Source organism: Penicillium verrucosum (genome assembly GCF_028828655.1).
Source record: "Penicillium verrucosum strain IBT 35672 chromosome Unknown utg000002l_segment0_segment0, whole genome shotgun sequence".
Lineage (NCBI taxonomy): Eukaryota > Fungi > Ascomycota > Eurotiomycetes > Eurotiales > Aspergillaceae > Penicillium > Penicillium verrucosum.
The window spans coordinates 2,142,672-2,170,331 of NW_026643211.1; the positions used below are offsets into that span (position 1 = coordinate 2,142,672).

At 48.6% G+C, this 27,660-nt stretch overlaps 15 protein-coding genes across 15 annotated transcripts; 8 read left to right on the forward strand and 7 right to left on the reverse strand.

Annotated features, from left to right (window-relative positions):
• Positions 1–181: 181 nt before the first annotated feature.
• On the forward strand, positions 182–367 carry N7516_006453 (uncharacterized protein; the record flags this gene model as incomplete). Its single annotated transcript, XM_057219173.1, has 1 exon — positions 182–367. The coding sequence occupies one exon, from the start codon at positions 182–184 to the stop codon at positions 365–367; it is 186 nt and encodes a 61-aa protein (XP_057073264.1).
• Positions 368–694: 327 nt separating this feature from the next.
• N7516_006454 (non-ribosomal peptide synthetase) lies at positions 695–3,157 on the reverse strand (the record flags this gene model as incomplete). The annotated part of the gene is made up of 1 exon (XM_057219174.1): positions 695–3,157. The coding sequence occupies one exon, from the start codon at positions 3,155–3,157 to the stop codon at positions 695–697; it is 2,463 nt and encodes an 820-aa protein (XP_057073265.1).
• Positions 3,158–3,857: 700 nt separating this feature from the next.
• On the reverse strand, positions 3,858–4,814 carry N7516_006455 (putative short-chain dehydrogenase/reductase family protein; the record flags this gene model as incomplete). The annotated part of the gene is made up of 1 exon (XM_057219175.1): positions 3,858–4,814. One exon carries the CDS (start codon positions 4,812–4,814, stop codon positions 3,858–3,860), a length of 957 nt encoding a protein of 318 aa, XP_057073266.1.
• A 3,402-nt stretch (positions 4,815–8,216) lies between these two features.
• N7516_006456 (uncharacterized protein) lies at positions 8,217–8,402 on the reverse strand (the record flags this gene model as incomplete). Its single annotated transcript, XM_057219176.1, has 1 exon — positions 8,217–8,402. One exon carries the CDS (start codon positions 8,400–8,402, stop codon positions 8,217–8,219), a length of 186 nt encoding a protein of 61 aa, XP_057073267.1.
• Positions 8,403–8,649: 247 nt separating this feature from the next.
• N7516_006457 (uncharacterized protein) lies at positions 8,650–10,387 on the forward strand (the record flags this gene model as incomplete). The annotated part of the gene is made up of 7 exons (XM_057219177.1): positions 8,650–8,791; positions 8,855–9,116; positions 9,233–9,434; positions 9,484–9,605; positions 9,651–9,934; positions 9,988–10,089; positions 10,227–10,387. The coding sequence occupies 7 exons, from the start codon at positions 8,650–8,652 to the stop codon at positions 10,385–10,387; spliced, it is 1,275 nt and encodes a 424-aa protein (XP_057073268.1).
• A 132-nt stretch (positions 10,388–10,519) lies between these two features.
• Positions 10,520–11,503, reverse strand: N7516_006458 (class I SAM-dependent methyltransferase; the record flags this gene model as incomplete). Its single annotated transcript, XM_057219178.1, has 3 exons — positions 10,520–11,282; positions 11,356–11,385; positions 11,442–11,503. The coding sequence occupies 3 exons, from the start codon at positions 11,501–11,503 to the stop codon at positions 10,520–10,522; spliced, it is 855 nt and encodes a 284-aa protein (XP_057073269.1).
• Positions 11,504–12,005: 502 nt separating this feature from the next.
• N7516_006459 (uncharacterized protein) lies at positions 12,006–13,299 on the forward strand (the record flags this gene model as incomplete). The annotated part of the gene is made up of 5 exons (XM_057219179.1): positions 12,006–12,158; positions 12,209–12,245; positions 12,290–12,381; positions 12,431–12,807; positions 12,852–13,299. The coding sequence occupies 5 exons, from the start codon at positions 12,006–12,008 to the stop codon at positions 13,297–13,299; spliced, it is 1,107 nt and encodes a 368-aa protein (XP_057073270.1).
• Positions 13,300–13,735: 436 nt separating this feature from the next.
• Positions 13,736–14,634, forward strand: N7516_006460 (alpha/beta hydrolase; the record flags this gene model as incomplete). Its single annotated transcript, XM_057219180.1, is given in 3 exon segments — positions 13,736–13,916; positions 13,931–14,223; positions 14,278–14,634. 3 exon segments carry the CDS (start codon positions 13,736–13,738, stop codon positions 14,632–14,634), a joined length of 831 nt encoding a protein of 276 aa, XP_057073271.1.
• A 224-nt stretch (positions 14,635–14,858) lies between these two features.
• N7516_006461 (aldo/keto reductase family protein) lies at positions 14,859–15,891 on the forward strand (the record flags this gene model as incomplete). The annotated part of the gene is made up of 2 exons (XM_057219181.1): positions 14,859–15,149; positions 15,205–15,891. The coding sequence occupies 2 exons, from the start codon at positions 14,859–14,861 to the stop codon at positions 15,889–15,891; spliced, it is 978 nt and encodes a 325-aa protein (XP_057073272.1).
• Positions 15,892–16,110: 219 nt separating this feature from the next.
• On the reverse strand, positions 16,111–17,968 carry N7516_006462 (FAD-dependent oxidoreductase; the record flags this gene model as incomplete). Its single annotated transcript, XM_057219182.1, has 3 exons — positions 16,111–16,405; positions 16,473–16,749; positions 16,804–17,968. Coding segments are annotated over 3 exons (1,737 nt in total), but the record flags the coding sequence as incomplete, so codon positions are not given.
• A 1,481-nt stretch (positions 17,969–19,449) lies between these two features.
• N7516_006463 (uncharacterized protein) lies at positions 19,450–19,898 on the forward strand (the record flags this gene model as incomplete). The annotated part of the gene is made up of 3 exons (XM_057219183.1): positions 19,450–19,584; positions 19,618–19,787; positions 19,817–19,898. The coding sequence occupies 3 exons, from the start codon at positions 19,450–19,452 to the stop codon at positions 19,896–19,898; spliced, it is 387 nt and encodes a 128-aa protein (XP_057073274.1).
• Positions 19,899–19,989: 91 nt separating this feature from the next.
• On the reverse strand, positions 19,990–20,721 carry N7516_006464 (uncharacterized protein; the record flags this gene model as incomplete). Its single annotated transcript, XM_057219184.1, has 1 exon — positions 19,990–20,721. One exon carries the CDS (start codon positions 20,719–20,721, stop codon positions 19,990–19,992), a length of 732 nt encoding a protein of 243 aa, XP_057073275.1.
• Positions 20,722–21,721: 1,000 nt separating this feature from the next.
• Positions 21,722–23,092, forward strand: N7516_006465 (acyl-CoA dehydrogenase family protein; the record flags this gene model as incomplete). Its single annotated transcript, XM_057219185.1, has 2 exons — positions 21,722–22,043; positions 22,095–23,092. 2 exons carry the CDS (start codon positions 21,722–21,724, stop codon positions 23,090–23,092), a joined length of 1,320 nt encoding a protein of 439 aa, XP_057073276.1.
• Positions 23,093–23,363: 271 nt separating this feature from the next.
• ilv3 (dihydroxy-acid dehydratase ILV3) lies at positions 23,364–25,318 on the forward strand (the record flags this gene model as incomplete). Its single annotated transcript, XM_057219186.1, has 3 exons — positions 23,364–23,428; positions 23,504–24,894; positions 24,951–25,318. The coding sequence occupies 3 exons, from the start codon at positions 23,364–23,366 to the stop codon at positions 25,316–25,318; spliced, it is 1,824 nt and encodes a 607-aa protein (XP_057073277.1).
• A 512-nt stretch (positions 25,319–25,830) lies between these two features.
• N7516_006467 (uncharacterized protein) lies at positions 25,831–27,381 on the reverse strand (the record flags this gene model as incomplete). The annotated part of the gene is made up of 1 exon (XM_057219187.1): positions 25,831–27,381. The coding sequence occupies one exon, from the start codon at positions 27,379–27,381 to the stop codon at positions 25,831–25,833; it is 1,551 nt and encodes a 516-aa protein (XP_057073278.1).
• Positions 27,382–27,660: the final 279 nt, after the last annotated feature.

The window sequence follows — 27,660 nt, forward strand, 5'->3', positions numbered from 1 at the left end:
TGCGTGGTGATGCATTATTGTTTCGTTGAGACAATTTGCCGAGTTATTACTTCCCCCACCCTCTCCCGGGGCTTTTCTACTCCGTCCTCTAGTGTCGGCTGCGCTACACTGGGAGCCGTCATTGTGACCTGTCACCGTCAGGGATGGTCTCGGCGCTATCGGCGGGGTTATTATCCCCGCCATGACCTCCGCGCATTCCTCCATTCCTCGCCTTAGAGAACCCACCTGGAATTTCTCTTGTCCGGTCGAGAATACAAATGCGCAGGACGTGGATCGAATTTATTTTCGAAAGTCATCGAATCGCACCAAGAGCGGGGACCACCCGCCCGGACCTAGTCTCTACGCCGTCGAATCAGACAAGAAATGATGTTGTATGAACAGCACATCTTGATATTCCTGTTCAGGCAGATGCTACCTCACAAATTCTATCCAGGAGCATATAGAATCCCTCCAAGACAAACTTGTTGACAAAGCAGAAGTGGAATTGCCACGCAATATGATCGATGTATTGATGAGGTAGCCGGCCGCCAAGGGTTCTTTTCGATATTTCAAGGTTGTGGCATTTGAGAATAGACGTTCAAATACGTATATATGGCAGTTTTGGTTTGCATGCGATATCCTGTCAGATCAATACTAGAAATATATCAAATGAACAAAGGCCTACCTACTCACTGCAAAAGTGAATGGGACATATTTATATCTTACTCCAATCTAGCCACACCGTAATTCCCTCCAGCTCTTCCCGATGTTCCATATAATAAGCTTGTCCTAACATGTGAAGCTTACGCCGATCCGTCTTTTTAGACTTGGTGCGCGGGACTCTATCAATAAGGATATACAGCGCAGGGACATAGTACTTCGGCAAACTCTGGCGGACCGCCTCGCTCAGCGACTGGGTGAGCGCATACACAGCGTGTCTATCGCTGATGGGCCGGAACTCCATTTCCTCAACTGGACCATTTTCCATGTTCATGGGGTTATTGGCCAAGTATAAGTAAACTCCAAGAATAGGATCACCCTGGCCATCGACAGCGCCGAGAATGTCCACGACAGCGGAGTCGCCGGTGGACAAGTTGCGTCGGAGCACGTACTCAACTTGGCCTGCTTCGACGCGCGCGCCGTCGAGCTTGAGCATGCTATCTTTGCGGCCCATCAGCTCGATCGTGCCATCGTGGTTGTACCGGCCTAGATCGCCAGAGCGATATAGACGGTGAATTGGTCTGTCGGTGTGCAGCTGCGCCATCCAAATCGGTGGCGCAGTGAGGAAGTTCTCCGACTTTCCAGATACGTGGTCTAGATATCCTTTGGAAAGGTGGGGGCCCTCAATGAGAAGTTCTCCCACAGCCCCGACGGGCATCAGTTGGTCGGGGTTATCGGGATTGACGATCCAGATTGCACCGGTGGCAGGACGACCGACGACCGACCCACGGCCCATCTTGAGATTGCGATTATATGCGCAGAGGGAAGCTACCTCGCCCATGCCGTATTGGTTTACCACCTGCGCGTGGCCCAGCCATTTCGCCAATACCGCATCTGAGACTGGCTCGCCGCCGATACAGATCATCTTCAGAGTGGGGACGCTGTCTGGTTCCAGGTCGATGGCAACGGAGGGTGTTATGAACGTTATGTTCCCCTCCAGATTGTTCATGTCGGTCACCAGAGCTTCCATTGTCAGAGATATAGTGGGGACACAGCAGCATCCACCAGCTATGAGAGGCGTCAGGAAGTCATTGTTGCTGATGTCGAAAGTGTACGAATCGAATTGGAACATCCGGCTATGCGGTCCCATGTCCATGACACGGATGTAATCCGTCAATGCCGAGACATAGCTACGGTGCTCCTGGATGATTCCCTTTGGTTTTCCCGTGCTGCCGGATGTGAAGAGCACAACGCAAGGGTCGGTGGGTGTGACGGTTGAACAAGGGACCGAAGTCTTCAATGGCAAACTGGAGACGGAAGCTTCGCTGACCTCGAAGAGTGTTTCGACTCGATCGGCGAATCTCTCTCTGTATCCGGCTGCCGTGAGCATTATTTTTATCTGGGTGCGTTCGAGCGCGGATGCAAGGTATGGTGGTGGATCATTCCCATCGACGCAGATGTATGCACCACCAGCCATCAGGACAGCCAATCGGGCTACAATAGCCCAGGTGGATTTGTAGAAGGCGCATGCCACATAGATATTTGGTCCGACGCCTTGTCCCACTAGCCAATGTGCTAACCGGGAAGTTAATTCGCCGAGTTGGTGATATGTTAGATCTCCATCCCAGGAGCGAACGGCGGGGGCATCGGGTGTTGTCTTCGCGTGTCGTAAACAAAGGTCATGCAGCAGGCCGTCATGGGCAGGCTCGATGGTTGCAGTGAATTGGGTGATCTGGTCACGATCTTGCTGCGAGCATAACTCGAGGCTACCGATGCTCTGTGTGGATGAGCCATCAATTGATGACAGAGCCTGGCTGAAGCTGTTCAGGAGGCTTGTAGCTAGTGGCAGTCCGATGCTAGTGTTTCCAACATCCAATCGTGCGTGTAACCTATCGTCGGAGGTATGGCGTATTGAAAGTCGGAGACCGGCGAATATCGAGTGTACCTCCGATGGCTCTTTCATTGGTATGCTACAGCAGGCCTGGCAATGGCCGACGCATGCATCGAGACCAGACAGAATGCGCTCTGCCGATTGCTTCTGGTAGAAGATTGTCACGTTGAGGCCGGGATTGTCACCAGCCTGGCCGTTGTGGCCATTCTCGGTAACTCCAATCTGGGATAATGGACCCAATGCTTCAATGCTTTCGCGGAACAGATCTCTCACGGTATCATGAGGATCTACGTGAATCTGGACGGTCGGCTTTGAGTAGCCATGAGCTGCCTCGCCTATGTAGCATTGGCCTTTCGGATAGTCTTGACCAATGTATAGAGTTGTTGAGCAGGAAAATGCCCTGATAGTAGTAACCCATGCCAATTGGAGTAGTCGCTGGATATTAATATCCGGATGTTCCTCTTGGGCCGGAGGGTTGAGGGCATCGGCAAGGTGCAGGAGTCGCCAAGGACGTGCCTTCAGGGTCAAATCAACTCCATTTGTAACAGTACCATTGAGTGATACCTTCAATGGAGTAGTACTGGGTTGGGAAACAACAATTGTGGGTTCTAACAGGACAGGAGCCATGATGAAGATGAACAGTATCAAGTGCGGAGAAATAAACTATGGCAGTCTTGGATGGGGGGATTTACCTGGCCTAAATGTACGGCAACTTGGACGGGGAACAAGCATGCAGAAGCAGTCTCATTGTGAACATATCCCTTGGCACCGATTCCTTTGTTGGACTAAGAGGGTAGTCAATAAGACCTCGTTATTAACGCCCGAGGATTCATTGAACAAATCATAGACATAGTTCGGCATGTTTGGACACTCGTAAGATGTATCTCGTACATCGCCATCACTTTGTGGCCACAGAATGTTGGGTGTGAGAGGTCATTGTATTGGGAAATGGGCTGGCTGGCTCAGCGTCTGACCTAGCATAGCGGGCAATTTTTGCCGGGGGTAAAGGGGGCTCTCTGCGAATAAGAGAGGTGTATGGTAGTAGATGAGGTGTATATCAAAAAAAGAAAGGCGTATGAACACGGTCTGGCCTATCCAACATCCGAAGATCAGCACCGATATGAGTTGTATTTTGTTTTTGGTGGTCTAAAAAATGGTCAGCCATGGAGTAGCAGTAGTACGAAGACTCAGCTGCAGATGGAGTCAATGTGCTCTGTACTCTGTAAGATATTATGTGAGAAGGAGATTCAATTAGCGCATCTAGCTGGTTCTAATGAATTATCTTCATTTAATGGTTTTAATTTACAAGAAATCCTCATGCCCCAAATCAAACATTCTGCATAATTCCAGGATGAACACCCTCAAGGATCGATGACAACTCCGCCCATAGTTTCTCACGGGCTTGGCGTCCATCGTCACTGCGCACAAAAGGTGAAAGCATAGTGTTCTCTACATGTCCATCACTCATATATGCCCCGTGACTTTCGAGTCCAGCTGCAGCGCCTGCCACTAGCGTTCGAGATCCAACCTCCGTCGATCGTGCCAATACCATTTGCATCAGTTTGAACTTCAAACCAGACTCTCGCCCCAGTTGTGAGTGGCAGAAACCAGGGTTGAGCATATTGATGATTACCTCTGATCCACGCACGCGCCCTGCTAGTTCCTGCACAAGCAGGACTTGAAGAAGCTTCGATAATGGGTACCGCTCGTCCATTTTGGCTTTGGTTTGGTCGCTAACGACCTTCATTGGCTCGTCTTCCTTCCATTCTGTGAAATTTACCCATCCATGCACCTCGCTCACAACGAAGGTAAGTCGGGGCGTACGCGATGGGCTGTTTCGTCGGGTGGCCTTAAGTGTAGGTAAGAGAAGAAGGCCGAGGAGTAGAGTGTTGATAACATTGACAGTAACACTTCGCTCATAGCCTTCAGCAGTGCTGAACTCTGTGGTGGCAATTGCTGCATTGAGGATGGCTACGTCGAGCTTGGGGAGTTTGGAGATGCGTTCACCAAAAGCAAGGACCGAGGCATTGGAGGCTAGGTCGATCTCCCACACTTCGCAGACGCCTGAGCGACCTGTAGACTTCTCAATGTCCTCCTTGGCCTCTTTGCCCGCAGTCACATTTCGAACACCAAGGATCACTCGGGCGGCGCCTAGTCGCGTGATGTGGCGTGCAGCTTCCAGGCCTAGGCCGACATTGGCGCCGGTGATGAGCACCGTTTGATCGACGAAAGACTGTGCTGGGTACGTGGGAGTAACGAGGAATTGTGAGTAAAGGAAACCCATTATGAATGAATATTTAAATCGATGGAAGAAAAAAAGGAAACATGAACATGAATATGAGGATATTTAACTAAATCGAGAATGCCAACGTCATGTCCAGCTGCCTGGGAGATTAGACCGGGTTTAAGTCCATCTCGGAATTAGCTATTCTTATCACCGAGTATAGCCCTTAATGCCTTAATGCCTTAATGCCTTATTTTGGCCTTGGCAGAAAAATACCTTAATAAGCAATGCACACTGCGGTCTGGTGATCCACCCAAAGTCACGTGTCTTCTATACCAGACCAATGAGCTCGGTTGAATTCTCGGGTGACAGACCCACTAATTGTAAACAATGCAAACCATTACTAATGATCTCTCGTTCGTCCCTTTACGAAGCCCACCCAAAAGATTTCGGAGTTCATCGCCCTCGGTGATTCGTACACAGCGGGTACTAGCTTCAATGGCAACGAGGAAGTAATGGGCGGGGACGCTATCCCAGGCAAATGGCCCAGGGCGCCGACAATTGGGCCTTTATCAATAACGATGACACTCTACCGCGTTTTAGCTTCCACGCTTATACTGGCGACACAGTGCAACAGCTGGTTTCCTATCAACTGAAGCAGGGAAATTATCAAGAACAGATCTAATGTAGAATCTACGATATGATTCAATTGGAGAAGCAATGCCTGTATATTCCTACTATGCGGTATGGACAGACCAAAGAGAGAGCGTTGGATTTCTCACCATGCACTTTGACGTCCACCAAGTAGACCTTTCCTAACAGAGAGCTAGAGAGAAGAGAAACTATCTACTACAACAGTCTACGCTACCACCCCTAAACTAGCGGCCAAGAGATCTGCCAATTTTCTTCAGATTCAATTCACTTCAGATTCAGTTCAGATTCAGTTCAGATTCAGTTCAGATTCAGTTCAGATTCAGTTCAGATTCAGTTCAGATTCAGTTCAGATTCAATTTGGGGTTTAAATTAGATAAAAAAGTAGGTTATTACCCCGTCGTATACCGGTTATTTGATACATTCTGTACCATCATTTACCCCTGACAGTCCACATACCCCATCTCAGAATGGAGCTTTCATCGCCCCAACAAATTATCATTGCGACACCCCGACCTAGATCGGCAGAAGATCCCCCTTTCAAACAAGAGACGAAAGACTGTACCATCACCAGAATCCTCCCAGGCGAAGGACTTGGTCATCTTCCCCCCACCCCGGGCCTGGTCCAATCCACCAGCGATAGGCCCCAGAGAGATTCACCGTCAAGTATTGTGGTGAGTGAATTTATAAGATCAAGGAGAATTCGCAATATTTACAACTAACCATAATTTAGGGCGACTACATCCCGAAGATTCACCTGCAAGGGGAGGAAAGTCTCCCACATGGGCATCCCCCGCAAGGCGAGAGCAGCCTATCTAACCCAACCCCCTATAAGATGAGAAAAATTGGCGTTTCGACCTCCGAATTCCCTTGCTATCCGCTCGGCAGATGTTTATGCCGTTTGATCTCCGGGAATATCCCTCGAAATTCCTAGAACTTGCAAACAACAATCTCCTTTTCGAACTATTTCCAAAAACACAGGCAATTGAGTTCGATGATCGAGTGTTGGTTAGAAGGAATCTCTTCGGCGATTGCCCCTCGAAGACGGCTGGTATACCCAGTTAATCCAACGCTGGAAGCCACCAAGGGCTGAAGCGTTGCGAAAGATGGATACAACGCGGTACACTTGGAGCGATGTCCGCGCTGGAAAAGAGCCGAGAGACTACGCGCAAGAAGTCATATGCGGCTCGCCTATCTGGGATGAGATTCATGAGAATAATAGAGTTTTAGGGTTCTTTCGTTATGCCCATACCTCGGGGGTCTTTAAAGATCACTGTTTGATTGTCGCGGCGGATCATATACTTGACAAAGGATACATTGTGGTCAACACTGTAGTTTAGTTTTGTCCTATGGTGCGAGGTCTCCGCCTTTGCTATGAGATGATGTTTGAAATGTTTCTATCAGTTTGTTTATGGAATACAGTTGTTTTTTTTTTTTTTTATGGCCGGTCTTATGGTTATATGTGCGCTATACCCCATTGCTCTCTCTTTCTATTGCTTCTTTGATTCCACAATTAACTACAATATGATTAGTGTGGTGCGGCCCAACAACCCCGGGTCCATCGCTTTTATCCAACATCACTTGAAACGCTGCTCTTAAGAGATTTCCCTTCAGAAAATAGGGGTAGCATATAGATGAACGCAATCCAACAATTCCAAATTCGAAATGTCTGTTTATCCCCTTGAACAGAACGAACAATCAAAGTCCTCAGGGCCACCAGCGAAGCCAATGCGATGCTGATGGTAAACCAAAGAGATGACACACCCCAGAACATCGGACACCATATTCCCCAGCAGAACATGGGTATAGCAATCGTCCACCGCGCTGCAGTATCACCCCATACCAGAGGCACCGTTCGCCGACCGCGTTTAGCATCCCCGGATTGATCGGACAGGTCCTGCAATTGAACGGTGGAGAAAATAATCCCGATGATGACAAGAAGCCACTGTCCCAACCACCCAAGCGGGTGAAGAGGGAGTAAAGAGCCGCCCAACGCCACTTCCATCGCCCCCGATGCGAAACAGGTATACCCCAGTCCGTTGATAATATTCCGAATGACCGGGTTCTTGTCCGCACCACCCCAGTTATTGTACCACATCCCTAACCATATCAAAGTCACGGAATGTCGGACTCCCCGGAAAATGCAAGACTATATATCGGGGCCAATAGATATAGGATGATCATAACTCGTGTGCCCCACTCGTGAGAAATCCGGCCACGAGGAAACGGACGCCATGGCTTGTTCAAACTGTCCTCGGCAATGGCTCTTTCGCCCCTTTGGTTGTTGATGGCGAATGGAATCAAGTTCATCAGAAGCCATGTTAATACCGCGAGAGTTCTTCCAATCGAAGTTGGATAATCGTTTATGGTTTGGGGAGGGGCAAAAGCTCCTGAAACTTGCGGGTCGTATTTTGACACGGCCCAGGCGTTTGTGATTCCGAAAATGGTACTTGGTGCCACAATGGTTTTGAAATCGCTGAATACGAACAGCCAGAAGGTACGTGAGTGGTACCACAGAGATTTCAATGCGCTTTGGACAATGGAGAGACATCGCCTCATGACTAGAGAGTATTGATGGTCCAATCGAGCTTGATGGTATATGGTATCGTGACTTGGGGATTTACATCACACACGCGGTTGAATTTAAGCCTTAGGGTCAGATTTCTGGGAATGGATGAAGAACGAATCGTTAAATGAGTGCAGACTAGAAAGCCGAAGGTCGTAGACTTTTGAATGTCTCGGGCGAGGCACGGATCCTATGCTAAATAGTCGAGCAGTTTCTGGGGTGAAACCATTGACACATTAAGTCACCTAGATATCCAAAATGGCCGAGTTTAGGTCATATCCTCCGATGGCTGTGAATGACAAGCGTTGTCCAACATTGTCTTTTGGTTTCTCTTTCACTGTGACGATCAGGATACAAAGCGCATAGGACTCGTCCCACTTTGCGGCTTGAAATAGAGATTGCCATTGTTCCAAAATATCCGGTCTGATCATTATCATGGTAGCTCCGGGGGCAGTTGCAATTGTTGCAGGGCTACTGGTCCATCAACTTGTCTTTATTCACGGAGAATGGCATCTAAAAGGCCCCAAGGTTGTCACCCTCCATTTTCTTTCCATCTGTCTATTATGGGCAAAGCATTTGTTTGGCCGTGGAAGCACCCGAGCCAGCCTGGTTCAGACAACATACTTGGCGACATGCTATCTCTCAGCACTGTTCACAAGTATTGCCGTATACCGGCTCATGTTCCATCGATTGAAGCACTTCCCCGGACCAAAATTAGCTGCGGTGACCAAATTATGGCATGTCTGGAAATGTCGCGACTCGCGTGGACATCTCGTCCTGCAGGAATGGTATGAAAAATATGGGGAGTTTGTGCGAACCGGTAAGATATATCACCAACCCAGTAGGAATTGAATCCCCGATAACACTGAGCTGGAATACTCAGGTCCGGCCGAAATCACCATATTCCACCCCGAAGCCTATGAGGCTATGGATGGTCCTGACAATGACAACACGCGCTCTGATTGGTACGACCTTCTATATCCCCGGATATCCTCGATCTTTACCCGCGACCGACAGTTGCACCATGAACGGCGGAAGATGTGGGAGCAAGCACTGAGCAGAAAAGGTCTGGTGATCCTAATGGCTCGCGATACATTGAACACTGACACGGTCGTTCAGCATTACTCTCTTATCATAGGCGCGTGGTAGGAAAGGTACAAACACTGCAAAGCCTTGTTGCTTCGGGGAAATCACGCCCAGTTCTCATCAATGACCTAATGTATTTCTTCGCTTTTGACTCAATGGGTGATTTCGCCTTCAGCGAAGATTTTGGCATGATGAGTAGCCAGAGGTGGCATTCGTCAATAGCGATGCTGCGTTCGGCACTCACATTGCTGGGCCCATTCAGTCCTGCAATATGGATCCCGAGACTGGGGTTTGCATTTATTCCGTCGCTGTGGAAGGTCCGGCACTGGTTTAATATGCTGGAATTCTGTGATCAATGCATGGCTCGACGGATGAAGGTAGTAGAAAGCATATGGGCGATGAATCTCCTGGCTAACATAGATCTAGAAAACACTCGCAGATCGTGATATCGCATCTTGGTTTATTGAGGACCACGCCAAACGCGGATCAGATCCCACACGGGCGCGCTGGTTGAGCGGCGATACTGCAACACTGGTTGTAGCCGGAAGGTCAGTTTGTCTGGATATCATGAAGCAATGGACTGACAATCGTAGCGACACTACTGCTCCAAGCCTAACCCTTCTCTTCTACTTCCTCGCCCGATACCCCATACATGCTGAGAAGATATATGAAGAGATCAAAGGGGTTGATAGGGATAGTCCAGTTGCCTTAGCCACGTTGCCTCATTTGACGGGGACTATAAACGAAGCAATGCGATTACTTCCAGCGGTGCTAACCTTCAGCTCTCGGGTAACTCCACCACAGGGACTAATGATAGATGGCACGTTTATCCCGGGAAATACCAAAATATGTGCACCACGCTACACAATTGGTCGACGTGAGAATCCCCATATCTCCTCTTCGGTCGGAAAGACTAAAGTGAACCTCCAGTTGAGATGGCCTATGTCTACCCGCATGACTTTATTCCCGAGCGGTGGTACAGCCAACCGGAGCTGATCAAGGATAAACGGGCATTTGCCCCTTTTGGTGTCGGTAAGCTACAACCCTACCATTGACCCGTGTGGTCAGATCTCCCATGTGGCCGGTTGGGCTACACGGGAATAACGAGAGACCCAGATGCTGAGTATGTGTTTCGACAGGGCGTACAAGCTGTGTTGGCCGTCATTTAGCTCTCGCACAAATCCGGCTCGTAGCTGCGGCCTTGGTGTTCCATTATCAGATCGAATTTGCACCTGGCGAGAATAATGGCGAGACTGTGGAACGGGATATGAAGGACCAATTGACCGCACAGCCCGGGGCATGTCGACTTGTGTTCCAAAGTCGGATATAGGCAAGTTGAAGCGAGATAGGGCTGAGTTTGGAGATAATATGTGTAACAACATCTTTTTATTGATTTCGGTTGAACTGTTTTTGGAATATCCGCACCAGAACCGTCGGGCTAGAACTGCTTATTGAGACATGTTCACTCTTCCTCCTTTGGCCGAAATCCCCAGGCAACGTGGATGTCAAATGTAACATAACAACCGGATTGAATATCCGCATAAGCCTTCTGCTCCAGATCCTCAATCTTCCGCATGGTCAGCGCCCCCTGTGATCCTCTAGCAGAATGAAGGCGCGCCCAGGCGAACATAGCCCTCATCCCATTTGTAGCCAAACGCTCCCGTGTATCATACACCCGATCTGCAGAAACAGCCTCAGTATGCACGTCTACAAGACCAGCAGCACGCATATCGGTCGCCAATCGATTCCAGCCATACTCGAAGCGTGGTTTCATGGCAGTGAGGAACATCAATCCGATGGTACTAGCCGCGTTGATCGTGGAATCAGGTCTACCGGGGAGGTGGCGAACGTTAGTAAAGTCGCACTCTTCCCACTGCATAACCCCGCCAGGCTTTAGGAGCTTAGCAAGATTGCGAACAACTCTTCCCCATTCGGACGAAGTCAGCCCGGCGGCAATCAATCGAACGTGTACGATATCATACTGTCCGTAGAGTGCGACAGGGACATCCTTGCGGGCATCGAGAAGGTGCAGAGTCACGTTTTTGGGGAGGGTTCTGGCGGGTGGAAAGAGCGAAGTTGATATGTCGTAGCCGTGTAAGATTGCGTCGGGCCAGTCATGGGCGAGGTCACGCAGAAAGGCTGCAGTGCCGGTGGCGATGTCAGCAACGCGTGCGCCGGCATGCATTTTGTCTCGAACGGACGGGTGCAGCAGGTAGCCGATGTTTCTGTGTCAGCAGGAGTTAGTATGGTTTGCTTATGGGCTGCTTCGCAACACAGGGCTTGGCGAGGTATTCGTACTCGGTAAGGAGATCAAATTGTTCGTCGAGTCTATTCAGGCGATGTTAGTATTTAGTGTTTTCATTGGCTGTTGGGTGAGTTCTTACCTTTGCGCCTCGGTGGAATCTCGCTGCATATTCTCCGCGTATGTATCCTGGAAGAGAGGCATTTTCAACGATGTACATGAATTCAAAGGGATGAAGGTTGATGTCTCGGATTGTACAGAGAGAGGATGCAGGAGGCTGCGGGTTGATGGGAAGGCTGTCGACTTCGATGTTGTGAATGACCCGGTCAGTCTAATCTCTGTCTCACAACAGCCTTGGGAGGTTTACTCTTCTTCACTGGATATCATCAGAGTCTCACTTTGGTACTTTCCCAGCTGAAAATCTGCTGATGCGCGAATTGGAGAAAGTCGCGGTCAAGGTTTTCACGTTGTACGAAATGAAGTCTCCTGTGTTCATGGACAACTTTCCGTATCAGAAACCATTTACACATGCTATCTAGATTGAACAACCATAACAGATTAGTTGAGATGCATCACTTGAATTTGCGGAATGCCATTGTTTCTCTCGACCCACCACTTCTGATATTAAGCTACATACTATATATTGTTGTTCGAACTTTGATTTACATTGTCAGACCTCATAATTGCTGACTCCTCTCTTTCGAATATGGCCCACTTGAATCATCGTTCTCCAGTTCTGATAGTGTGGAGTTTGATATTTTTCTTCATTGCTGCAGTAGCGGTTGCACTTCGGGTTGCTTCTATATATATACGACGTCGGGGCTTGAAAAGTCATGATTATCTTGTTTTCTTCTCATTGGTAGGTTTGACTGGACGTCAAGCTCTTCAGCACGCTGATGATAATGCCAGCTATTATTGATTGGCTATGTGGTGGACATCTTGATAGGTGAGTTGATCGGATCAAATCTTTAGGCGAGAAACAGAGCTAAGGCTGGATACCAGGGGCGACCACTGCTGGCTATGGCGGACACACGACGACTATGGCAGCGCGAAACCCAGGAGAGTTGGTTAGCGCATTGAAGGTAATTGGTCTGACTTCTTGAACTTTTATATGAGGTATTGACTAGTTAGATCTTCTGGGCATCAGAATGGATGTGGGCAACCTCTACGGTCTGTTTTAGACTCGCCATACTCCTTCTATATATAGAGATCTTCCCAGGAAACCAGAAGTTCTTCTGGTGTGCAACTGGTGTGGGATGTCTTGTCTTCCTCTACTGGGTATCTTCGATCTTGACGATCGCTTTGCTCTGCCGTCCAGTCGCCTACAACTGGAACCGAACCATTCCAGGCAGCTGTGGGGATGTTCTGAAGATCCAGTATGCGTCTGCAGGGTTCAACATGGGGATTGATTTGGGAGTCGTGTTACTGCCGCTCCCTATTGTCTGGCGGCTGCAAATGTCCAGTCGCAAAAAGATCGGCGTCACTGCATCGTTCGCGATAGGCATTCTGTAAGTGCCCCACGAGCTCAGTTTTCATTGCTGACCGCTAATAGAACGGCCGGTATCAATCTGGGCCGCATTATCCAGACCAAGTTGTGTCCGGCCGACGACCTAATTTACTGCCTGAGAGACTCCTCTATTTTCATCATGGCCGAGATGACGGCAGGAATCTTGGTGGCCTGTGTTCCAACATTCGGGCCCTTATTGTTTCGCGGGCGAACCGTACGTTCAGCGCAACCACGCGATTTGCCGACAATTGGGTCAGCTCGACTACGTCGTCGACCCGCAAAATTCGACTCTCTCCTTTCCACACTCGATCGGGGTCACAATGATGAAGAGCGGGGCCATACGAAGGAAGTGGAGCCCGTGGGTGCTCCCGTAGAACATGTTGGGGCTAGGGATGAAAATGAAGCTCCAGGGACAGGTATTTTAGTGACGCGAGACCTTGACGTTCATAGTCTAAATGTGCTCCCTCGGGTGTCCGAGACTTCCACTGTTTGAAAGAGAGTGTTATCTTCAGAATGGAATGGTCAAGACCATCCTTAAGATGCACGTTCCCTCTTTTCGGGAGATCTGCATGGCTCCACAGTCAGGGACTTTTTTTTTTTCTTCAGACCTGACAACACACCAGGATATGTATGTTTATGCTCCGTAATGCATGTCAGATTTGTACCCCCTTGGGTGAGTCCAAGGCGTTTGTATTGCTCTTTTGATGGTGGGAATTTGTTCTAAAAAGTACATAATTGAGAGAGATAAACCAATTGGATCAGATCTGTTGAAAGATAATAGTCAGAATATATATATATACAAAATAGTCTCATTAAATTATTTTCCTTTGTCCTTTGTGGCAACGAAATACAAGGCTGCCAGACCACGTGCGGGGAACTGAACCTTGACATTCCCTGACATCCCAACTCTTCCCCCTCCACAACTCACCATGGTTTTGTCCAAGTCCTTTGCAGTTGTGGTCTGCCATGGCTCCTATCATAGTCCAGCTCCATACCAAGCTCTTATTGATGGCTTGACTGCGAAAGGAATCGAATCCTATTGTCCCCAACGGCCCACTTGTGATCTCAGTCAGCTCAATGTCGGCAATCCCAACAACCCTGATTTCGACCGTAAGGCTCCCCAGGTGGCTACCCAATCCCCGCAGATGATGCAACAGAGATTGGGCAGCTTCTCGACAAGTTGATTGCACAGGGAAAGTCGGTACTACTCGCAGGACATTCTTCCGGTGGTTGGGTCGCCGCTGAGGCTGCACAATCTTCTCGCCAAGCTCCTGTCCGCGCAAAGGAAGGAAAGACCGGCGGTGTCATTGGGATATTCTTCATCGGCGCATTGATTGTTCCACAGGGTCAATCAGTTCACTCATTCTTTCAGCCTCCGGACGGCAAAATTACTGTGCCTCCGTTTATGCGATTCCATGTGGGTTGATCAGTGAACTAACCTATGTTTGTAGATACTGACCGTTCATAACAGAAACATGGTGTTAATGGGCTTGGAACTATGGTCGACCCTGAACAATACCTGTTCAACGATCTTGACGCGGCGACTGCGAAGAAGTGGACCTCCACATTGACAGCGGCTCCCGTTATGAATAGTCCTCTGACCCATAGCCCTTATGATGTGCTCCCGTGTGCCTATCTTGTGTTAGAAAAGGACCTTATATTGCCCAAGGAGTATCAAGAGGGAATGGCGGCGAGCCAGAGTAAGCCATTCACGATTTACCGTGCGCCCTGTGGTCATTCGCCGCACCTTAGTTGGACAGATGAGCTTGTTGTGAAGATTGAAGAATTTGGAAATCAGGTTCTAGCTGAGAGCAGCACAGCAGATTAAGTGATATCCAGAAACAAATATCTCTTTTCAAAATTATATACAGAGCAAGTATGAGTTACACTCGAACATCTCAATGTTTGACAAATGGGAAGGTGAAGATTGGTTTGTGCAACGCGCCTTCCCTTGGAGGTCAAACACTTTTTTCCCTTTCCACTTTCTCATTTCTTCGACTCTCCAACCTTCTCAACCCTTTCAATCTTTCACATATCTTCTTTCATTCAGCCATGGATACCCCTCGCTATGTATTCGGTGCCCAAGGATTTGGTATCGCTTGGATAGCTGATAATGTCGACCATTTGATGAAGAGTCTCACGGAGGCTGGAATCAATCAATTCGATACGGCTGCCCTGTATCCCGCCACTAACCCCGGTGAATCAGAGGAACTTCTCGGTAAAAAGAAGCCAGAGAACGCGATCATCGACACGAAGGTTTTATTCATTGGCGATGACTCTTTGTCCTTCAAGAACATGGGGGACTCTATTAAGGGCAGTTTGGAGCGATTGCAGGTCAAGAAAGTGAGTAAAAAGCACACATTGGCTATGTATACAAAGCTAATACGGTTATTTATAGATCCACACACTCTACGCCCATGCCCCGGACCGCAAGGTCCCGATTCCTCTACAAGCCGCACACTTCGACCATTACTATCGTCAAGGGTACTTTGACAGGTTGGGTCTCTCCAACTACAGTCCATCTGCGATCCGTGCCTGGATGGAAATCGCCGTCGAGGAAAACCTGATTATGCCTTCAGTTTACCAAGGCCAATACAATGTCTTCTGCCGAGGCTACGAGGACGAGCTTTTCCCAGTACTACGTGAGTTCGGCATTGACTTTGAGGCAACCTCGCCATTGGCCGGTGGATTCCTCACCGGAAAGCTCTCCTATTCTCCATCACCTGAACAGTTGGAGGGTACCCGTTTTGAGGTCGGAGAGGGTAATATGCTCGGTGCAGTTTACCGCATGTGGTACGATCAGCCCCTGTATCACCAGGCTATGCGGACCTTGGACAATATTGGTAACAATCTGGGGACTACGGGCGCCCAATGCGCCCTACGCTGGTTGCTTTTCCATTCCAACCTCAAGGATCCCGACCGAATTGTCATCGGACCAAGCACTCTGAAGCAGCTTCAAGACTATGTTGATGCCCGGAAGGCCGGACCGCTTCCAGCCAACGCAGCAGGCGAGATTAGTGCACTTTGGCCGTCTCTGAAGGGAGTTGCGGCGACGATCATTGAGAAGGGATGGTGGTCCCTGTGATTGATACGTTTAACACTCGGGATATCTTGACCAAATTGCTTATCAAATGAAACTCCAATGGATGCCAGGTTATGTATTCATCAACGATCGCCAAGCTGGACTCCAAGCATGCACTCATCTACTTGGGCTTTAAGCGCACTGAGACACATAAATTACATCCAATGTTATCTCCTTGTTTCCTTGTTCTTCATCACACGTATTTTTCCTGCGATATCATACCGTCTGGTAACCTTGCGACTTACACAATCGCCCATTGTCTGTGACTCTCCAAGCGTTACTACCTACAGCCTTCAAAGCGTAGAACCTATTATCAGGATCATACTTTCTCTTAATGGCTAGTAAGTTGTCATAGTTATCTCCATAAAATGCCTGTTGCCAATCGATTTGATTAGGGTCCGCTTCATTCAGATATGCACCACTTCCAGGTGTCAACCCTTCCAGTGTAGGCACAAGAACATCGGTAATTGCCTGCTGGGGAGTGACATTACTCTCCCACTCAGTATAGTCGAACGGCCTGAGTCAATGTTCAATATCAATAAAAGTCTACATAACTCTGACGGAAAATCTTGGAAATTACTCACGCTCCGATTACAATATTCATCAACGCATCTCGCCAGGCTGGGTTGACACTGTTATCGGGATACGAAACTCGAGATGAGTTGACCATAACTCCTGAAATCAGGAATCCGGTGTTTCTTTCGACAATATCACGGAAGACGGTGGTTAGATCAGCCAAGTTCCCCTGGACTACGGATCTTGGAATCAGGCGACCACCAGCTAGTTGATCCGTTATGTTCTGCGGTGGGCTCATTGTTTGGTAGGCATCATAGTATGTAGGGAAATCGTCCACATAATATGCTGTTCACCCACTGTCAGTGTTCGCTACAACTTGGTGTAATCCTTCCTACTTACTGTACTTTATGTCGTTTTGTTGAAGGAATCCAATCAAAGGAGCAAAAAGAGAATTAAAAATTGTCGCTGTGCCGCCCGGAATGGTCGTAGGCGTTGTCGACAGGGTAGTGTTGGTTAACCACCAAACAGTTGCACCTCCAGTGTCCCCGATCGACGGAAGAATCGATATAAACATGGCGACCGCTGCAAAGAATGTATCTCGCGATACACCCGTGTCGGAAAATGAGAGGTTACCCGATGCCGTGGGCAGCTCAGGGTAAGCTTTGCTTGTCATTGACACAACAACACCATAAGTGCCTCCACCTCCACCTGATAGTGCCCAGTACAGATCTGGATGATTTTTTGGCGATGCGGTCACTAGCTTCCCGTTCGCGAGAACCACTTCCCATTCCAGGACCTGGTCAGCAGCGAGCCCCACATGGGACACCAGTTGGCCATGACCGCCGCCTTGGGAATATCCCCCTGCCAGTCCAACCGTTGCACAATTGCCACCCACGACAACAAGTCCAGCTTTATATGCCGCCTCGCTGGCCTCAAACGTTTGAACCCCAGCTCCCATCTTCATGGCTTTGCCAGAATAGTGCGACGAGACGTAGTCCACCACAGAAATATCTTTCATGTAATGCATCCAAATCGCCAGCCCTCCAGCGCCAGTGGACTTCCCAAGTAGGTCATGGCCAGTATTCCGGATGACAAGGCGGATGTTGTGTTGAGCTGCAAAATGAATTGTTTTCTGTATGTGTGCGACGTCTGTCACGTTCACGGCGTACTGGACATAGTTCCCGATCGTGCAGGGTGACGTTTTCGACGAGAAGGGATTGCAGCTTAGATTCGTGAATCCGGCCGCCATGATAGACGAGGAGCTCTCGTAGTGCGTTTCTGGGAAGCCCCAGTTGGACTGGAGTTGTGCGCATTGTGATTGATCGTACGGCGTGAACGAGTCGAGGTGACAGACGCTGGCGATCGGGACTGTTGCAATCAAATTCCCATCCACGGTTTTGTTGAATCGGGCCCATTGGTAATCTTTGGGCCAGCAAGGGTCTTGTGGCATGCAACGACAGGCAGGGGGATTTGTTTGATTCGCAATTGAAAGCCCCCAAACCGCAGTTGAGACGGAAAGGACAGCTAGGCAGAGGTGCCTCCATGCGAGACAGGGGTTGGTCATTGTGGTAGTCGGGCTTAGGCTCTGTTCATGTTCCTGCGAGAAGACGGGTTATATGGCTGTACCAGGGACATACATAGTCTTGAGATTGTGGAAAAAGTTAGATTCAGCCTCGCGTTGGAAACCAGCGAGTGCTGCATATGAGACCCTGATATATGCCGAAATATCACATCACTTCGGCCCCCGCATATGTAGCTGGAACCGCAACTCTGACTCAGAGACGAGTGCGGTGGAGGCTTTTGTTGGGGATTCCGAGGAACAATACGCTTGGCTGCTCCTCTTAGTGTACTAGGATGAGAAAAAGCAGCTGTCAGTGTTGGGCTGTCTAAGATTGGTGTAACCACGATGCACAGAGTGACCACTAACACATAATCCTTTCACATATGAGTAGAGGCGAGTGCTTTTGATATGAATACCATTCGACAAGAAGTGAAACATTGGGGATCCTGCTTAGTACGTATGATAGTCGAGTTATTGCGGCTTACACCGTGGAGCCTCTAGCGAAGTAAGCTTCTGGCTCCTTGGATATTTAATGAACGGTAATGGCTTTTAGCTTCTATACATTTTTCACCTACTGTTTGCTTTGTTTATATCTATACCTTGCAAATCAGGCCTCCAATTTATTTTCCTTTATATGGAGGCTACAGACGCGGGTGTTAAAAAGGCTTCTTACTTTTTCCTCCCTCTAGTCATTCATGAGTCTACATATACATATTCATCAATAAGGAGGCTATCGCCGAGACAGTAACCTGAGGATCTAACCCCGTTGTGGGTGCTTTACTGTGTGAAACCTCGGACATTCACAGAGAAAATACCTACATAGTATTGGAGTCTTACTCATTAAACCCAACTGCGATGAAGGCGAGGTATATATCTGATAGGCGCTAGTGCATGGATGGCCACACGATACTGTTCGTAAGATGTCCCTAATAAACAATTTACTTTTAAAGACAGACTTGGCCAGATGGGCCAAAATATAATAACCTCCTGGTACACCTTTCTATATCAGTCTCCGTTTTCCTTTCTTTATTCCACATCACACCTCCAAACATCTTGGCTTGATACTCAATCAACATAACTAACATCTTCAATCACAATCGAGACAGCCAACCTCGCCAACCTACAACACTCATCATCACTCACACCACCGAGTATCAGCATTAACAACTGTCGACATGAGCATCGTGGGTCTCCTTACTAGGCAAAATCCCCTTGATGAAAGGCATCCAGCTTTGGTTCACCAGAAGTAGGTTAAGGTGCTTCTGGTTTCATGTGCCATTGCGTTCTCAAAAAAAAAAGGAAAAATAACGAAAAAGAGGACTCTCCAGTCCGCCTTTTATCCTTCTCATAGGTAGGTACTAATGTTCAACCGTAAGGTTACCCTTTTTAGCGGACCATTCGGGGATTGCTTTACATATCAATGGAGAAAATTCTGGCCAGTTGACCCAATATTTTTCAGACACACCTTAAATATTTAATTGACGATGCAAAAGGCGCTCGACAGTGTAAATCGAGCATACATACAACTCAAGTGCAAGACATGGTATACCCGAGCTTTATCGCGGTCTGGTCTCTACAATGATGAAACAATCAGCTACTTCTGCAGTTCGTATGGGAACGTACAACGTCGTCAAAGAAGCCACCAAGGCTAGGGCATTAAGGCAAATGTGTTCACGACATTTGGCATCGGTGCCCTGGTAGGTGTAGTTACTGCCTACGCTACACAACTATTCGATACCATCAAGACACCTGCACAGGGTGTCGAAGGAGCTGGCATTGGTGAAGCCTGCCAAAGCGTGATTCGTGAATACGGAATTCGGGGGTTTTAGAAGGGTAGCTCTATGCGACTAGGTCGGCTTCTTCTGAGTGGCGGTATCTTATTTTCTGTTATGAAGAGGTGGCTGCTATTCTGTCTCCAGGGACAAATCGCTAGATCACAAAAAAACCGAGAAAGTTGTGTACACTCAGCTCTATATGGGTTAGACAATACAGGCTTGCTTTAGAACCGAGAGGGGAATAATACATCACAAAACAGGGCTGGTGTAAACCTCAATAGACGCTTTTTCCACAGTATTGCGCCAGCCAGGAAAGCGCGCCCGAGGCACAATTGAAATCAGATCACCCGCTTGAAGATTTTCCATCCAGCGGAGTTTCTGGTTCCTGGAATACGTAATCTGGTGGTTCCTGGCTTCGCGTCCAGCGTGGACATTGGTCGCCAGACGTAGATCTTCACCTTTGGAAATATCATCTCGTCCCGGTGGTCTTTCAATACCAAGCTCGAACCACGTCCACGAGTTTATGAATGTGCCGTGATCTTCGCGATAACTGCTCCATCCTTGATCATGGCTCCAGATGTTGATTTTGATCTCTTGGACGGGAAATCGCTCGCCTTGGATGGGCTCAGATTGCAAATATGGGACTCGATCACGACAGTCATTTTCACTATAACCCACGATATCTTCTCTGTAGACAGCAGATAACACCCAATACTCTGCAAATCCTAGAATCTCCAGGACGAGTTCAGATGGCAGCTTTTGTCGGAGAATGTTGAAGCTCTCAACGGCATCTGCTGAGTGTCTTGGGTAGTAAATTGGATTTTCTTCATTGGAAGCTGGAGGTTCATGTTGGATAGAGTCGACATCGTCTGATGTTGTGGAGTACGAGGATCCCATGGCGACCAGAAGAGATGACGTTGTCAGGCTGGTTGTTTGGCCGGGGTGTGCGCCCGATGAGTTCGGCCACTCGTGGCTTGGCATCGCGATCGAGATGTGGCTATGCAGGATCACGGGCTTTGTCCAGGTCTCAGATGGTTAACCATTTAGAGCTGGGAAATGAAAACGCATTTTGATGGTATGACAAGTTGTATGTAAACACTCAAAAGATAACATAATACTGGTTTCGTGATCTCATACGCAGTGATATATCCTTACCTCAGCTCTGCCACCATACAAATCTAGGTATCTCTATAGGGACTTCCAAAGTGAATTGAATCTGAATTGAATCTGAATTGAATCTAAGGTAAATCCGAATTGAATGTATATCTCATGGCGGTTGCAAGTCCAAAAAATAGAGATACTACCTGATTTGTATGGAGGTCAAAAGCTTCATTTTTTTGGACTTGCAACTGCCAGTAGAATCACCTGGGCAGGGTACTTGGATTACTAAGGCGCATGTAATAGTAATTCAGGTATTTTAATCTTTCTGCTGTTCTAAAATAAGGCATTCAGGCATAAACCCCTCCCAAAAGGGGTTTTGACCCCGGGCCCCTATACGTCTTCGTAACCTGTCTCAAGTAATTACACCTGTTAACTAACTAGGTAACTAGTTAGCTTTATGTTGGTTGCCATTCTCTACATGTCGTTTCTAGCCTAGGCTTTGATATTTTTATGCTTTACACACTTTGTTTCATTTTGAACTAGTTATAGGGCGCTATAGTATCATCTGTGTCGCCGCTAGTCTACGGCACGTCCCTGCATTGGAGTAAAAGAGGGAAGAAGGCTCCGAAATTTTCGGATTAGAAAAGTCACAAAAGGTTTGGATCTCTTTGACTGTTACTAACTAACAGACATTCTGGACTCAGTTATAAAGAAGATATAGGCTAGTAAGACAATAATAGGATGTACACCGGAACATACTGTTGGCACTTCGATAATGCCAAGATGCCGAGTCGGCTATATGGGAATGGGAACGATGTAGATGGTATATATTCGACCGAACCGAGAAGCCTCTCCAAATCATTAAGAAATAATTGCAACCATGTATCGGTCACAACTCCAACATGCTCTACAGTCGCAATGGCCTACACTTTTGCGAGGTTCATGTCAGACTGGAATGTTTCATCAAGCTCGCACGGCATTCTCCACCTCAGGCCGGCGTGGCATTATGGGGATGACTGGCTTTACCGAAGAGCAGCTTGCAGTCCGTGAAGCCATCTCGCATGTTTGTTCAAAATTCCCGAATACATATTGGCAGGAGCGTGATCAACAAGAAAAAGATCCAAAGGAATTCCATGCTGCATTGGCTAAAGATGGATGGCTTGGCATTGCTTTACCCGAATCCCTTGGTGGCGCTGGTCTAGGTACAGTTGGCAGACGTTTTATTCTCATACATATCGCTAATTTCCTTTCAGGTATATCTGAGGCCACAGTGATGATGCAGACCGTTACACAATCCGGCGCAGGTATGGCCGGTGCCCAGGCTATTCACGCCAACGTTTATGCCACACAGCCATTGGCCAAGTTTGGCACCAAGGAACAGCTCGAGACTACGATTCCAAATATTATCAACGGCACATGGCGTACATGCTTTGGTGTCACCGAGCCAAACACCGGCCTTGAGACACTGAAGCTCACGACCTTGGCTAAAAAGACCAATGACGGATATTCGGTCACCGGCCAGAAGATCTGGATTACCTGCGCACAAGTGGCGTCAAAGATGATCCTTCTCGCTCGAACCACGCCTCTTGAAGAAGTTCAGAAGACCAGCGAGGGTCTCTCCCTGTTTTGCATCGATATCGACCGTGAAAACCCCGGTCTGGATCTGCGCAAGATCAAGAAGATGGGTGGACGCGCTGTGGATGCGAACGAGGTCTTCTTTGATAACTATAAGATTCCTGCGAACACGTTAATTGGCGAGGAGAACCAAGGCTTCAAAATCATCCTCCACGGCATGAACGCGGAGCGATGCCTTCTGGCCGGTGAGGCACTTGGTCTTGGTTATGCTGCTCTGGAAAAAGCCTCGCAATATGCCAAGGACCGGGTTGTCTTTGGACGGCCAATTGGCCAGAACCAGGGTGTGGCGCATCCACTAGCTGATGCGTTCATGAAGCTGGAGGCGGCGAAACTGGCTACCTACCACGCAGCACGTCTCTATGATACCAACGATGGAACGGTGCCTTTCCATGAGATTGGAGTCGCTTGTAACAGTGCCAAGTATTTGGCTGCAGAAGCTGCTTTCACGGCGTGTGAGCGGGCAGTTCTGGCACATGGTGGTATGGGATATGCGGTTGAGTATGACGTTGAACGATATATGCGCGAATGTTTCGTACCTCGCATTGCGCCTGTGAGTCGGGAGATGATCTTGAATTATGTGAGCGAGAAGGTTCTTGACTTACCTAGGAGCTACTAGATACTATACACAATACATAAATAGTTAACTAAATGAGCATAACTACATTCAGCTGACATAAGTTGAATTGTGCACATTCCCCCAGTAACGAGCTGACAACGACGCGGACCCAATTGGCGGGGAGGTTTTGCCCTTCTCCGGTGCGATTGTCGGAGCGGCGGACCCACTCACTCCCTTGAGCTTCTGCCTTTTATTTCTTGTCCCCCTCTCTTCTCCAGACTTTCAATTGTATTGCTCTACTTGGTGATTTTGGGATAACCTCCATTTCATCATGCTTCCTCAGACTCGGGCCCGTGTGCCCACCGCTCTCCGGAGCTTGTCCCGGGCTAACCCTGTGTAAGTTGATTCAATTGGGGGTTTGAGTCAATTGCTTCTCTAGTTACTAACTTCTTTTTTTTCTTCTCTCTCTAGTCGGACTCTCTCAACCACTCTCCCTCGCTTCCAGAATGACAAGGTTCTCAACAAGGTCTCCCGTGCCATTACCCAACCCAAGTCGCAGGGTGCCTCCCAGGCAATGCTGTACGCAGTTGGTTTGAACGAGGCGGATATGAACAAGGCCCAGGTCGGAATTTCATCAGTGTGGTTCAACGGCAACCCTTGCAACATGCATTTGCTTGACCTGAACGACAAGGTCCGCCAGGGTGTCCAGGATCAGGACTTGATTGGCTTCCAGTTCAACACCGTCGGTGTCAGTGATGCAATCAGTATGGGTACCACCGGTATGCGTTACTCTTTGCAGAGTCGTGACCTTATTGCCGATTCCGTCGAGACCGTGATGGGTGGACAGTGGTACGATGCCAACATCAGTATTCCCGGTTGTGACAAGAACATGCCCGGTGTTCTGATGGCTATGGGCCGTATCAACCGCCCCAGTCTGATGGTGTACGGTGGAAGCATCAAGCCCGGCTGCGCTGCTACCCAGAACAACGCCGATATCGACATTGTATCTGCTTTCCAGGCCTACGGTCAATTCCTTACCAAGGAGATCACCGAGCCCCAGCGCTTTGACGTCATCCGCCACGCCTGTCCCGGCGAGGGAGCTTGTGGTGGTATGTACACTGCCAACACCATGGCTTCCGCCATTGAGACCATGGGTATGACCCTTCCCGGCTCATCTTCCAACCCGGCCAACTCCCAGGCAAAGTACGTTGAGTGTCTCGCGGCTGGTGGTGCCATCAAGAGGCTGCTCGCCGAGGACATTCGCCCTAGCGATATCCTTACTCGTCAGGCCTTCGAGAACGCCATGGTTGTTGTCAACATCACCGGTGGCTCTACGAACGCTGTGCTGCACTTGATTGCCATCGCTGACTCGGTCGGCATCAAGCTCACCATAGATGACTTCCAGGCCGTGTCCGACCGGATCCCCTTCCTGGCTGATCTCAAGCCCTCTGGCAAGTACGTCATGGCCGATCTGCACGCCGTCGGTGGTACCCCCGCACTCCTGAAGCTGCTCCTTAAGGAGGGTCTTATTGATGGCTCTGGTATGACCGTTACTGGTGAGACCATGGCTCAGAACCTGGAGAAGCTCCCTGGCTTCCCCGAAGACCAGAAGATCATCCGCCCCTTCTCCAACCCTATCAAGGAGACTGGTCACATTCAGATCCTCCGTGGCTCTCTGGCCCCGGGTGGTAGTGTCGGTAAGATCACCGGTAAGGAGGGCATGACCTTCACCGGAAAGGCCCGTGTGTTCGATGGTGAGGATGACTTCATCGCCGCTCTGGAGCGTGGAGAAATTAAGAAGGAGGAGAAGACCGTTGTTGTCATCCGCTACTGCGGTCCCAAGGGTGGCCCTGGAATGCCTGGTATGTGCAACCAATCTACGTGATCGCTGACGATAAATGCTAATGTTCTTTTTTAGAAATGCTCAAGCCCTCTAGTGCTCTCATGGGTTACGGTCTCGGTAACTCGTGTGCCCTCATCACTGACGGTCGTTTCTCCGGCGGTTCTCACGGTTTCTTGATCGGTCACATTGTCCCCGAGGCCGCCGTCGGTGGTCCCATCGGTCTTGTTAACGACGGAGACGTCATCACCATCGATGCCGACAAGCGCATTCTTGATGTTGAACTCTCCGACGCTGACTTCGCCGACCGCAAGCAGAAGTGGGAAGCCCGCAAGGCCGCTGGCGATCTCCCCGAGACTGGTCTTACCATGCGTGGTACTCTGGGCAAATACGCCAGAACCGTCCAGGATGCCAGCCTTGGTTGTATCACTGATGCTGTGGAGTAAAATCCTTCCTTGGTTTTCTTTTTTTATTTGGTCTCGGGTCCTGTTTGAAATATAAAAGCGATTCCCCGTTATGGAGTGTTATATATATGATATCATTTTGAATATTACTTTATTTTTTGTTCAATTGGGTTACTTTTGGCAATTTCCTTTTGTATTGGGCTCTTATGTTCTATTTGTTTTCCACATCATGTTCCATCATACGATTACATCGTGTTGATTGTTTTACAAGCCACAGGTATTCTTGGCCTGGAACCAACACACGTGAGGTGAACTTGCCATCGTGGAGTTAACAGCACGTATAGGACAGCTCTGGGGGAACCATTTCTCCTATGGCGTATGCCAATATAACCTTAATGTAATATACGAATTGCCCGATTTTGTTATTGAAGTGTTCCACTAAGAGCTGTCACCCGATTAGGAAAACCTGGTTCAATTGTATAGCTCAGGTTGATTAATGCTGAGATGAAGGCACGAATTGACACCTTGACTGTCGCTGTCCCTAATCGACTTCTTCAATCAAAACGACCAATGTGTGCTTGTCGTCGCTCCTCAATAGCGAGACGATTGATCATTCTCTCTATTCTCTCCAGGGCCTGGAGGTCCTTCGCAGTGGCCCAAGGCTCATGTACCAAGTATCCGATGGCTGTCTGTATCCCAATAGCTGCATCTACAGCAGGAGGCACGAGTTGCTCGGGCGGGATGGACACAATGGCGTCGTCCAGTTGCTGTAGAGTAGGTTCACCTTCAACGATAAACCCGGCAACATTCAATACAACGTCGAAATCTTCATCCACGGGATGAGTGAAGTTTTCAAGGCTGGTGACCGTTCGACCATCAGGATTGTGCCGTGTGACGGTCTCGTGGAGATTTGTTAGATCCGGTGATTTTGGAGCAGTGATGAACTCAATCTGCGGGTCCATTAAACTGCTCTTCCGGAAGGCTCTGTAAATAGTCGCGTTTGCGACGTCATGACGCCAACTCCGGGTAGCCCAGGATAGGGTGTGATTAAGACTCATCGTGTGGACTGGATTTTGGGGTGATTCCATACCCGCCACAATGTACGCAAGCCATTGCATGCGATAGTAGTCTTTGAGAGTCTGAGCAATCCCCAAGTTGATCGGCTGCTGCTCATTCGAAGTGCGAGTTTGACTAGGAAACATTTGAATATGCACGTTCGGAGGTGGCGGCGTAGTCTCGACGGCAGCTTGGTGGTCTGGATGATTGTCCAGCAGAAGCAAGACTCTGCGCTCCCCTACATGGTCGTAGAAGAAGAGCAGCCACTCTTGCATGATCGATTGCGCTAGCCAGGCCTGTCGATTATATCGCCAATGGCAGTCCATGGCTTTGAGATTCACCTTACGAAGCGCCTCTGGCGTATGCGTGTGTCCGATGAACCAAAGGGGTAATCGATCTGACCCAGTGCTGTTTGTACAAAGCATAAGGCAGACGCGGGAATTTTCCCTGTTTGTTGTCAATTGGTCCTGGGTGGGGGAAGGGCCGAGTGGTGGCTTTCGCCAGAAAAGGCCAGTCTCGTCCATGTTGTAGATATCGTCTTCTGGAAATTCACCACATAGCGTTTTCATTGCTTTCATTTCCTTACGGCCACTTTGGGGTGGGGGTAAAGGCACGCCATCTTCGCGATCATGGACTTGGGTGCCATATCGTTTCTTGAATCTATTCAACCACCCATTGCTGAAGTGAGGTAGTGGCAGGGTCTGGTAATCCGGAATTTGATTCCAGATTTCACGTGCTCTGGTAATAATAACATCGGCCGTGGGTGTGGATTCTTGGCTTGCGAGCCATTCATAAAGTCGTGTCTCCAAGAGGGGCCATTGTGGTGCACGTTGACGTATAAAATTGGATGCCGGACCAGCATCGAGGTGGTCGAACTTATTGGAGAGAATAGCTGAGATAGTCGATTGGGAAATACTCCGTCCATAGGATCGTTCAAACCAAGCAGAACATTGGGATTGCGATGGACGGGGGTTTTGGCTTTGTGCCCAAACTCGAAGAGCTTGTTTCTGGGTCCCTGAAATTCCCGAACGTTTTGATGGCGTGGACATGATTGGGGTAATTCACTTGAGAAATATTTTTTAAGGGAAAAACAGATAATCAATAATACCGTAATTACGATTGGTTTCGATACAAATGATACATAATCAACAGCCTTCGGCTCAGTGGTAACTGCGTTACGCTCGGTTTTATTACAACATTCCAAGGTTGAATTATCGTCTTATTCAGCACATGTCGATATTCCTTCCAACTACCTACACACTAACTATGTAGTTATATGGAGGTTGTATAACTGAAGATCCTCTTTTATTCAATCCAGTTGAAATACT